This window comes from Hemitrygon akajei, chromosome 8 (genome assembly GCF_048418815.1).
Source record: "Hemitrygon akajei chromosome 8, sHemAka1.3, whole genome shotgun sequence".
In the NCBI taxonomy this organism is placed as follows: domain Eukaryota; kingdom Metazoa; phylum Chordata; class Chondrichthyes; order Myliobatiformes; family Dasyatidae; genus Hemitrygon; species Hemitrygon akajei.
The window spans coordinates 135,602,182-135,614,244 of record NC_133131.1 but is presented as its reverse complement, the minus strand read 5'-3'; the positions used below and the strand labels follow the sequence as shown (position 1 = coordinate 135,614,244).

At 38.1% G+C, this 12,063-nt stretch overlaps 1 protein-coding gene across 1 annotated transcript in view; it reads right to left on the bottom strand.

Annotated features, from left to right (window-relative positions):
- The window catches only part of myo3a (myosin IIIA), a 404,249-nt gene that overhangs the window by 150,884 nt on the left and 241,302 nt on the right, over nucleotides 1-12,063 (bottom strand). Inside the window, exons 17-19 of the mRNA XM_073055309.1 lie at nucleotides 11,275-11,401; nucleotides 5,330-5,540; nucleotides 1,833-1,992 (exon numbers count right to left, since the gene is read on the bottom strand). Coding sequence (XP_072911410.1) covers nucleotides 1,833-1,992; nucleotides 5,330-5,540; nucleotides 11,275-11,401 — 498 coding nt within the window. The remainder of the gene's footprint in view (nucleotides 1-1,832; nucleotides 1,993-5,329; nucleotides 5,541-11,274; nucleotides 11,402-12,063) is intronic.

The window sequence follows — 12,063 nt, the reverse complement described above, 5'->3', positions numbered from 1 at the left end:
GTGAATTGATTAAGGATGGATTATTTTAGAGATGCAAGAGACCACAGATGTTGCAATGTGGAGCAACAAGTAATCTGCTGGAGGAAGTCAGCACAATAGGAGAAAAGGAACTGGCAACGCTTCAGGTTAAAACCTGCATCAGGACTCAGACCCAAAATGTCAACAATTAATTTCTTCCCACTGATTCTTCACAAATGATTTTGATTTTAGTTGATGGGTTTACTGGCTAATGTAAATTTCCTCTGGTGTACAGGTGAATAGTAGAATTGTTAGATGATTGGTGCAGGCCTCTATCTATTGCGGATAGTGACAGAGCAAGGTACTGGTGGTTCTGGTAGGGGAAGGTGATCATATCAAAGGGGAAGTCAGTGATTGCGGTGGATGGGGTCTGATTATAGGGAGAGGTTGCTGATGGGTAAAGATGCAATTGTTGTTTAAGGAGAAGCAATCCTCCTCTTACGATGCTGGGTAGTCTCCTTCCTTTTCCATGCCATTATCCCTGACTTCTTTCAGTTGCCAGCCTTTAAGTCAGCTAGCCTCACCTATGAATGTAAATTAAAATCTGAGGCAAGCAGCTTCATTACATAAGGAAGTCTGTTCTCAAAAGTGCATTAGGTGCCTGCCCTCTTATTCCAGCTCTTTTAAAACTGCCCTTGTCAGGTTTAAGGCAGGTTGCAGCTGGGTTGAAGCTTTTTAATACAGAAACAGTGCACCTAAACTTCTCAGCAATGTGTGACTTTATTGTAGCTAGCAAATGTGGCAACATTGCCTATTAACAAGGTTCCCTAATTGTTTAGTGTAACTGTAGACCAATAAATACGACCAAGCAAATGCTTTCAGTAGTTCACAGCATCAGGCTGATGGAGTAAACTTTGCAACATCAGTGGGCTTTTTCACACTTCCAGAGACATCTAGACCTTGTAACACAATCAAATGCATTAACACCACAAAAAAATGGCCTTTATATCATCCGTATTCTATCTGTAATAAACAGACAACTGTGGCTCCCAAAACAGCCAGTTAATGTTTCAAATCCTATCTGTGAAGGTGAGCATCAGACAGAGAGCACGATTACTGCTCCACTTTCCATTAGCCCCTTTATTATTTTCTAAACTACATCCTTCACATTTGATTTTTTGCTGGCTGAGGCAAGGCTCTGTAATGACAGTGCATATTAAGTCAGCCTGTCTGAATCAGAGTTGAGCGCATTTCTGTGCATTAGGTGTGCACGTCATTTAAACAGTTCACTTCATGGTCGTCTTCCCACTGATGACAATTTGAACTAGTCCTGATAGAAAATGGTTCTCATACTTGTGTTTTCATTCCCCTTTGATTCAAATTACATTGTGTAAAATGTACATAATGGAGCTTTCCTGCTCAACATCTTAATCAAAAGAAATTTTCCTGTTAGGTAGGCTGATGTTAATGGGATATGACCAACTGGCATATTGATGCTAATGGAATTTTCCTGTTGTATGAATTGATGCTGATGTAATTTTGCCCTTAGGTACATTGTTACTAATTGGATTTGCCTAAAAGGCATGTTGATTCAAATTGTATTTGCCCAACAGCTTCATCAACATTAATGGTATTTGCACAGAAGGCATGCTGATGCTAATGGAGTCACATTGATGCAAATGTGATTAACATGCTAGATACATTGCTGCTGTTGAGATATAGCCAAAAGACACAATATCCCACCAGTGGATTATCCCATTGGATATGTTGGTGCTAATGAGCTTTTCCCACTACTACTGCAGAAACTATGGAGATTTTCCACGGAGACACATTAATACAAGATTCCCTTACAGTAAGGAATAAATTGACGATACCTGTTCCCAGGCAAAGATGTGTTGATTGAAGTAGAACTGAATCTGTTCATTGGCAATATTAATGCATAATTGTTCAAAGGAATTTCTCTTAAAGTTCTCAAAGCCAAATATATCAAGAATTCCAATGTCTGTTCCTTTGTCAACATTATTATCAGCATCACTGTAATATAAATTAATTAGCGATAAATTAGTTGTCTTGAATGGGCATATAAGTCAGTAAAGTGAACAGGTGACAGGGCTTTTTTTTGTGAGTTACACGTGGGTGGTGAGAGTGGGATAGGGTTTTACACCCACTGTCGTAAGTTAGCTATCCTCGTGACACCAGTCAACTGCATACCAGAAAGAAGCAGCAACAGAAATGCTGGCAACATGAGGCTCACTGAATAAGGTAAATGGCAAGGAAAACATGAAAGGTGCTGGAGGTGATGTCTATATTATGACAGGGTTGGGAAGAAGAAAAGCATAGAATTGGGTCATATCTTGGTACATGGAACTCAGTTACATTTTCAAATTTGCCATCTCTGATGGATTCAACTCTCACTTAAACAAGCTGCAGAATGTTTTTATCTACCTGCAGAGCCAAGGCGATCACTTCTGTTTGCAAGATGCCCAAAGCTTTTTTTAAAATTTGATATTATATTGATGAAGTTATGTTGACTAGTGGTGTGCCTCAGGGATCTGTACTGGATCCAATGTTGTTTGTCATACACATTAATGATCTGGATGATGGGGTGGTAAATTGGATTAGTAAGTATGCAGATGATACTAAGGTAGGTGGCGTTGTGGATAATGAAGTAGGTTTTCAAAGCTTGCAGAGAGATTTAGGCCAGTTAGAAGAGTGGGCTGAACGATGGCAGATGGAGTTTAATGCTGATAAGTGTGAGGTGTTACAGTTTGGTAGGAATAATCCAAATAGGACGTACATGGTAAATTGTAGGGCACTGAAGAATGCAATAGAACAGAGTGATCTAGGAATAATGGAGCATAGTTCCCTGAAGGTGGAATCTCATGTGGATAGGGTGGTGAAGAAAGCTTTTGATATGTTGGCCTTTATAAATCAGAGCATTGAGTATAGGAGTTGAGATGTAATGTTAAAATTGTACAAGGTATTGGTAAGGCTGAATTTGGAGTATTGTGTACAGTTCTGGTCACTGAATTATAGGAAAGATGTCAACAAAAAGAGAGAGTACAGAGAAGATTTACTAGAATGTTACCTGGGTTTCAGCACCTAAGTTACAGGGAAAGGTTGAACAAGTTAGGTCTTCATTCTCTGGAGCGTAGAAGGTTGAGGGGGGACTTGATAGAGGTATTTAGAATTATGAGGGGGATAGATAGAGTTGACATGGATAGGCTTTTTCCATTGAGAGTAGGGGAGATTCAAACAAGAGGACATGAGTTGAGAGTTAGGGGGCAAAAGTTTAAGGGTAACACGAGGGGGAATTTCTTTACTCAGAGAGTGGTAGCTGTGTGGAACGAGCTTCCAGTAGAAGTGGTAGAGGCAGGTTCAATATAGTCATTTAAAGTAATATTGGATAGGTATATGGACAGGAAAGGAATGGAGGGTTATGAGCTGAGTGCAGGTCAGTGGGATTAGGTGAGAGTAAGCATTCAGCATGGACTAGAAGGGCCGAGATGGCCTGTTTCCGTGCTGTAATTGTTATATGGTTATAAGTTTACTGAATGCATTGTCAAGTATCTATACGTGTAGGCTTGCTTGCTCTGTGATAGTTGCGTTAGAATAGCATTCTGCTTCGAGGTGGTGCTGTCATGCAGCATTATTTATCATAGTCACTTGGAACATTTCTGGCAATGGTCTTATCCCAAATCATTTTGTTTGATTTTTAGTTAGGAAACTACATACAAGTTCAATTACAAACGTTTGTAGATCAGCATAACATTGTGGGCTGAATGACCAGTTCCTATGCTATAATGGTCTATGTTCTTTGTTATATTAGGTTGGAACAAGAGTACAGCCTCCGTGAGTCCTAATTGTAAAAGAGTATTGGTTATCTTTGCCTTTGTTAAGCTGGCCATCGTTGTGAGTAAGGTCTAATCTAATCACGATCTGTTAATTTGCGGTACAGTCTTTGCAGAAGTTCCGTACAAATGCAAGTCCTCCAAAACCATTTCAGAATCTAAGGATTCATAAAAGATCACTGCTAATGCCTCCACAATCTCTTCAGCTACCAAGGAATGTAGTCCATCTGGTTCAGTAACTTAACTACCTTCAGATCTTTCAGCTTGCCAAGCATTTTGTTCTTAGTTATAGCAATTACTTCTGCCATTTGACACTCAGATTTCTGGCATACTGCTAGTGTTTTCCACAGTGAAGACTGAGGCAAAATACTTATTATGTTCATCTGCAACTACTTTGTTCCTTCATTAATATTTTTCCAGCATTATTTTCCAGTGCTCTGATACCCATTCTCACCTCTCCTTCACTCTTTGTATATCTGAAAAAACCTTTTGTATTATCTTTTATATTATTGACTTACTTACCTTCATAATTCATCTTTTCTCTCCTTATTGCTTTGTTAGTTGTCTTTTGTTGACTTTTAAAAGCTTCCAAATCCTCTAACTTCCCATTAATTTTTGCTCTATTATGTGCCCTTTCTTTTGCTTTTATGCTGTTTTTGACTTATGCTATCAGCCACGGTTGCCTCATCCTCCAGTTAGAATACTTCCTCTTTGAGATGTTTTTATCCTGCTACTTCTGAGTTGCTCCCAAAAATTCCAGCCATTGCATTTCTGCCATCATCCATGCTAGTGTCCCCTTCCAATCAACGTGGCCAATTCCTCTCTCATACCTCTGTAGTTCCCTTTACTCCCCTGTAATATTAACACATCTGACTTAGCTTCACCCTCTCAAACTGCAGCGTGACTTCTATCATATTTTAACCATTCTCTCCTAATGGTTCCTTTACCTTAAGTTCCCTAATCAAGTACTTAAAACAAAAGTTGCCATTTAATTCATACAAATATAAACTTAAAATATGATACTTTCCTGGATTTTCAGCCTTCACCATTCTTTAAATTAACATTCCCAAATATGTATGTTACAGATCTCTTGATACTAAACCATAGACTCTAATTTAAATATTTTCAGTTTCTACAATTATTTTGAATCATAATTTAAGCTGGTGTAAAATTTTGTTTGCAGCCAAAATCTATTGGATTGTGTTATCTACATTTTTTGGAATAAACACATTTAAATGTTCATAGTTTTATATTGGATGTATAAAATTGTGGTTCTGCCTAATATGGTTTATATAATGTGTGTGTCCCTCAGGAAAAACTTGTAAACAGCGGGCAAGTCTTACTAAATATATTGTCTTTCTTTGATTGAAAGACAAATTAACCTGAACATGCAAGCATGACGGTCAAGCTGCAGAAATGCACGTCTAGGTTGCTTCCTAGAAAGTGATATTATTACTCATCGATTCCCCACTTATGGCACGTCAGTTAAATAGAGCAAAAATGATTGATGATGTTATTACCTCAGAAATGTCTCTGGCTTTAGTAAGGCATTGATGCGGTTGACTATCCAGCTGAAGAGACGGCCATACAAAGCCTTGGCTGTAGCATCCCTGACATCAGTGGCCTTCTCGACTGTATTGGGACGCACAATTGTTTCTCCTCGAGTCACTACACAGTGACAGGTGAGAGCCTCCTGTAGCTCATCTGTTTGGATACTCAACAATGAAGCAGCTGAAAATGAAAGGAAATAGAACTTCTGATAATGCAATAAAATCAAAGTTTCTGGATCTGAAATAATCTCCTCATTGCCCTTATTTCCACTGGTGATCAATAAGTTTCATGTCAAATTGGATAAAAGAAACAGCAATGCAGTCAAATAGTCCATTTGTTCTGACTTTCATTTCACATCATTGCTCAAGCAGCTTGACAGGTAGATATTGCTACAGTGAAATATTATATTTTCCCATGACTTCAATTACAAATGCATGTTGCTGTTGCTGTTGCATTTATTCCTGAAGTATTTCTTTCTGTAACAAACACTACAGAATCTGTGATGAATACTTTCTTCCATTTGGCTTTCTCCAGTTAGTGGCGGATATTATGGAAGATACAGTCCATTTATTTCACATTCAGAAGTTAATAGTTGAGATGGAAATCTCTGTGTAAGTTAATTGCTGGCAACAAACTCCACCGTGTGCTTATGTAAACATATTTTTAATCGAGAAGTTTTCACTCAAAAGTTAGACATTTGTAAGTAGCTAATGTAAAAGGAAACCAAAGGTCTTCAATAGGCACATTAAGAAACTTGTCAGAGATGTCAATGATTTCCTTTCTGGAGGTAGACCACGAGTCTGAGCTTCTAAGTGTGTACTTTGTGGTGGTGTTACCAAGAAAGGGGACATTTGACACAACCATGATAAGTAAAGAGATTAATGGAATAAAGGTAGTCATAGAGTCATAAGGAATGAGGAACAATGAACAAGTCCTAGGAAGAATGGAAATATTTAAGGACTGATACCACCTGGTGCAAATTTGACAAAGTGAAAATTATGTAAAATATGCTACTCTTAGAAATTGATGCAATGTCAAGCTATTGGCTGATTCCAAACACCACAACCCTTTTCAAAATGAATGGAGAAGTATAAACTCATCAGTTACTGATCATGTTTCTCATCTTTTGGTGGAAAATCTTTAAGATATACACCAAATAAAGCAGTCATTTCATTGTTAGATGTTCAGGAGTTACAGAATCATATGAATATACCATGTGAGAACCAGTCTACAGTTCCTAATGTAAATTGCAAGCCACAACTATTCTGGAGTTAAAAGGACAACCTCATACATCCATATGGCATGGAAACAAGTCCCTTAGCCCACTTACTCCATGCCAACTGTATGGCCTAGCATGTAGCCCCAGCTGTTGGTGTTTGGCATATATCCCTCTAAACCTCTCCTATCTATGTAATTATATAGATGGCTTTTAAATGTTGTTAGAGTGCCCACCTCAACTACTATTTCTGGTAGTTCATTCCAAATAAGTAGCACTCTCTGTTTGAAGAAGCTGCCCCTGATGTCCCTTTTAAATCTCTTGCCTGTGATCTGAAACCCACTCACTCTCTGGGAAAAAGACTGCAAACTTTGATCCTGTTGATGCTCCCTTATGATCTTATATACCCTATATTCCAGGGAATAAAGTCCTAGTCAATGTAACCTCTCCTTGTAACTTCGGTCCACAATTGCAAAAAAACACATTGGTATATCTTTCTTGCACTCTTTCTAGTTTAATAACATCTTTCCTATAACAGAGTGATCAAACCTATGCAAATACTCCAAGTGTGGCTTCACAATGTCCTATGTAATTGTAACATAACTCAGTGCCCTAACTAATAAAGGCAGTGTATTAAATACCTTCTTCACTACCCTATACACCTGGGACAACACTTTTAATGAAATATACACTCTCCCTCTTAAGTTTCTCTACTCCATAGCACATGCTGGGCCCTAGCATTCACTGCACAAGTTCTACATAGTTACATCTCCCAAAATGCAATACCTAGCATTTATTTGGATTGCAAGCCCTTTGCAAATCCTCAGCCCATATACTCAGTTAATCAATAAGCCCTTGTAATTTTTAAACCATTCTACACTATCTCTATAGAATATTTAAATGTCTATATAGACTGGACATGGAGGGAATGTTTCCAATAGTGGAGGAGTCTGACCGAGGGCTCAACCACAGAGTACAAGGATGTCCCCTTAGAAAGGAAATGAGGAGGAATTTCTTTAGCCTGAGGGTGTGAATCTGTGGAATTCATTGCCTTAGATGGCTGAGGAGGCCAAGTCAGTGTGTATATTTAAATCAGGGGTTGATAGGATCTTGATTAGTAAGGGTGTCAAAGGTTATGGGGAGAAGGCAGGAGAATTGGGTTGCCATGGCTGAATAGCAGAGCAGACTCGATGGGCTGAATGGCCAGATTCTGCTCCTATATCTTATAGTCTACTATATACAGCACTGCCTATTTTAGTACCATCTGCAAACTTATTGACCTTTCACATTTAAATTGTTTATAGAAGTTACAGACAAGAAAGGTCCCATCACCAACTCCTGTGGCCATACACAGGTTACAAGATAACAGTCTGGGAAATGCTCCTTGACCTTCACTCTCTGCATCCTATCACTGAGCCAATTATGAATACAATCTCCTATCTTCTCCTGGCTCCACTGTGGTCTAACCTTCCTGACTAATCTGCCACGAGGAACCTTGAAAGAAGCTTTTTTGAAGTCCATTCATAGACCTTGCTAAAGTTTTGTAAACAATCAGTACTATCCACAGAGCACAGGCAGGGGCCTGCTGAAATGGTTTGCAAAGTGCAGTGACCCTGAAACTTTCTTGTGTGCATCAGGCGAACATAAGAGAATAGAGGCGCTTTAATTGGTCTACATCAAACCAGTCAACCATGGCACCATTTTGCAAGGAAGCTTGCAGACCAGACTGATACTGAAACATAGCACACCAAACGCAGTCACAGGTTTATTTGATCTATCAGCAGCTAAGATATTTGTGTACTAAAAGTCACTCCTCACTACTCTAGTTTTGGGGACATCGAATTTCTGTCCTCAGAAACTTTCAGATCATCTTTGTGAACTAGTTTGTCCCAGGAAAGGTGTATGAACTTTCGGAAGTTACTCCCATTGTAGCTTTATCAGACTCAATGTTGAAATGTAGCTATTGAAATTGTATTGAATTACCTGCAGTTACTGTGCTCAAGAATATAAAAAAATTGATGTACACTGTGTTTGGGAGACTCTACTGAGAGGGTCTCCAGGAGACTACCTGCTTGTTGTGATGAATATAGACATGATGAATTGATATCAACTTGTTTCAGTGTCTCTCTAGTGACACAGTTCACAGTCACAACATTCACACTCATTAACTAATTAAGGACAGCCAGTGTGATTTGATAAATGTGATATTAACATTGTAGTTAAGAGGGTTGGTAGGGGCCATGCAATTTGTGTTGTGTTAATGGACTTAAGTAGTATTTGATGAAGTGCAACGTATTACATTTGTTACCAGAAATGAACCCAATGAGATAAGAGAAGCAGGAGTAGTATGGACATAAAATTGGCAAAGGTTTTGAAAAGCGTTGACTACAAAAGTTATTCCCATCTGATAGCAATATATGCATATGTGAAATTTGCTTCCATTAACTTTAATGGAACTGAAATTGAGAAGCAGAGCACAATATGTCACGCTTCTGTAGAGTGCCAAAAATGAAAAGTTTTCTCAGGAATGCCTGATTCTGGACCAAAGAGAGATAGATGGTTGGATCAAAGAGATTAATATGGACAATTATTATTCATAAAAAGAGCCATGGCTTGTAAAAAGAAATATGACACGATAAATCAAAGTAAGTTCTGGATGAGCTCGAGCTGAAGTATTATATTCAGACCAGACTGGTACTGAAACTTAGCATATTTTACTTTAGGAAATAAGCAGTGTGAAGACAGAAACATAGATATTATTTCAGCATTTGCATTGCTTTACTTTTAATTCGAGTGAATTTTTTTTTCTAATAGTTGAAAAACTGATAACCAGAGGGATTAGTCTTATGGTGCTGGCAAAATAATCAAAGGTGATGTCAAAGAACAACTTTTTCAGAAAAAGTGATCAGGATTCAGAATGTTTTAACTGACGAGTAGGTGAATTCAATAGTAGTTCGATAACTGTTTTTAGTAAAGAAATTTCAATAATAATAGGAAAGAAGAGAGCAAGGGAATAAGAGCCTAGTGGCCACATCCTACTGTGATTACAGTTCTGAATTTTGACAATCTGATAAATTTCTGAATTTATTTTTCTGAATAGTCTTGGAACATGAGGACAGAACAAGTATCAGGGATGTAGAAAACCCCGACAACTGTACAAACTCATCCTTTTAGTAGGTCTAGTCCATCAGAGCATTCAACGGCAAATGTAGTGAAGCAATGCTCCTAATGGAGTTCTATTCAACTTGAGCACTGAAGGATCAAGTATGGAGATTCAGCTAACACTGTTAATGATTTTATGCTGGAAGAATTACAAATTAAATAATGTCAAACATGATTTAGGAAGAGATTTTTTGAGGTATGAGATAAAATATTTTGGGAACAGAATTCTTTCAGATGAAATATGCAATCCTAATTCTTAGCAGAGTGTGTCAATATTGGATCTTCTGACCTTAACCTCTGATCCAGTACAAATCAATCACCAAGCATTTATAAATTTATGATCCCTTTATACTGGGATAAAACTGTTTCCCTCGTGTCCCTTGTCATTGAACAAGGTTATGCATTCTGATTCAGTGATCTGGAAAAATAGATGGATCTGAGACTAAAGGTGCACAGGTAATTAAATGCAATGCTGGATTACTGGTTGGACTTATGAACACAATAAAGAAAATTCTGAAGAATGGGGTAATGTGGATAGGACAATGTTAAATAGAACCAGACAGATTCCAGAAATTAAAGGTACAGTGAAAGGGGTCAGTGATTCAAAATTATATCTCAGAAGATGGGAGAGCTGTGAGATAAAGATAAATATAAAGATAATAATAAAGATTGGCTTTATTTGTCATGTGCATATTGAAACAAACAGTGAAATGCATCGTTTGCATCAAATCAAATCAGCAAAGATTTTTCTGGGCAGCCATGCCCACAACTCACTGACCCTAACCCATAGGTCTTTGGAAGGTGAAAGGGAACTGAAACACCTGAAGGAAAACCCGTCTGGTGATCATGGGGAGAATGTGCAAACTCTTTTGCAGAAACCGGTAGGAGTCAAATTCCGATCTAACAGCTGTAAAGCATTGCGCTAACCGAGAGCCTGTGGAGATCTGAACTCTCTACATAACGAATGCAGTGAAGGCTTTAGGGTGCACGTGGTTGAGACATGATCTATACTAACTGGGCTGCAGAGAAGTTAAAGAAAACCCTCCAAGATCCAAGACCCTTAAACCACTCCAGAAATATTCAAAATTAGCGATATGTTTAAAAATAGCATCATAATCAGAATCAGAGTCAGAATCTGTTTATTGTCATTGACATACTGTATGGCATGAAAGCAGCAAAGAAGTAACAAGTAACAATAAAAAAGTAAATCAACAAAAAGTACAAAAGAAGAATAGTGAAGTCATGTTGATGGAGATTCTTGTTGAAGTAGATACGGTAAACCTGCAGGAAGAAGTCTATAAAGGACTCAACTTTGAATTATCTGCTGATTTTAGTTTCCTGAAAACAGTTAAGTCACAATAAAAGGCATAATTACTGCTCATACTCCGATCGCTGCCCTCATTGAGTTTGCCCCCATCCCCTGCTCTCTCAGGTTGATGTTCCACTTTATGAATATAGCCTTGTAGAATTTACTCTGTTAGAGCAAAATCCATGAACAAACAACTGTAGAAAAGCGAGTTGTTACTAATCACTTACCATTTTCCAGAATTGCAAAATTGATAATATTGCTTTTGTCAGTCTGGTGCTCTGTTACGACAGAGGTAAACTCGATGTTACCAACATTCAAGATAGCTGCCAAAATACTGTATATGTTCCCCAGTTCCTGAAGGGAAATGATTATAGAATTTTAGTGCCTTCAGGTGATATCTTTCCACAAGTGAACACATTTGATTTTTTTTTAAATTGTTCAAACATAAATAAATAAGAAATGAGCAAACTGAAGGGTATGCTGAATCATTATCTGTTGTTCTATTTAGTTCCTAAAAAGAAAACTGGTGAATTGGTTTATTACTGTCACTTCGCTAAGGTGTGGTGAAAATCGTTGTTTGCATGCCATCTATACAGATCATTTCACGACAGTGGCTCATTGAGGTAGTACAAAGAAAAACACTTACAGAACGCAGAATAAATTGTTATAGTTACAGAGACAGTCTAGTGCAGGTAGATATAAAGTGCAAGACTATAGTGAGGTGGATTGTGAGCTGAAGAGACTATACTATTATATTAGAGGAGTTTTCAATAGTCTTATAGCAGCAGGATAGAAGCTGTGCTTGAGCCTGGATGTATGTGTTTTGTATCTTCTGCTTAATGGGAGGGGGAGAGGAGAAAATATCTGGTGTGGCATGGTCATCATCATATTGGTTGCTTTACTAAGGCAGTGACAAGTGTAAACAGAGTCCATGGAGGGGAAGCAGGTTTCTATGATGTGCAGTGTGCATCCACAATTTTCAACAGTTAGTTGTGGTCATGGACAAAGCAGTTGCC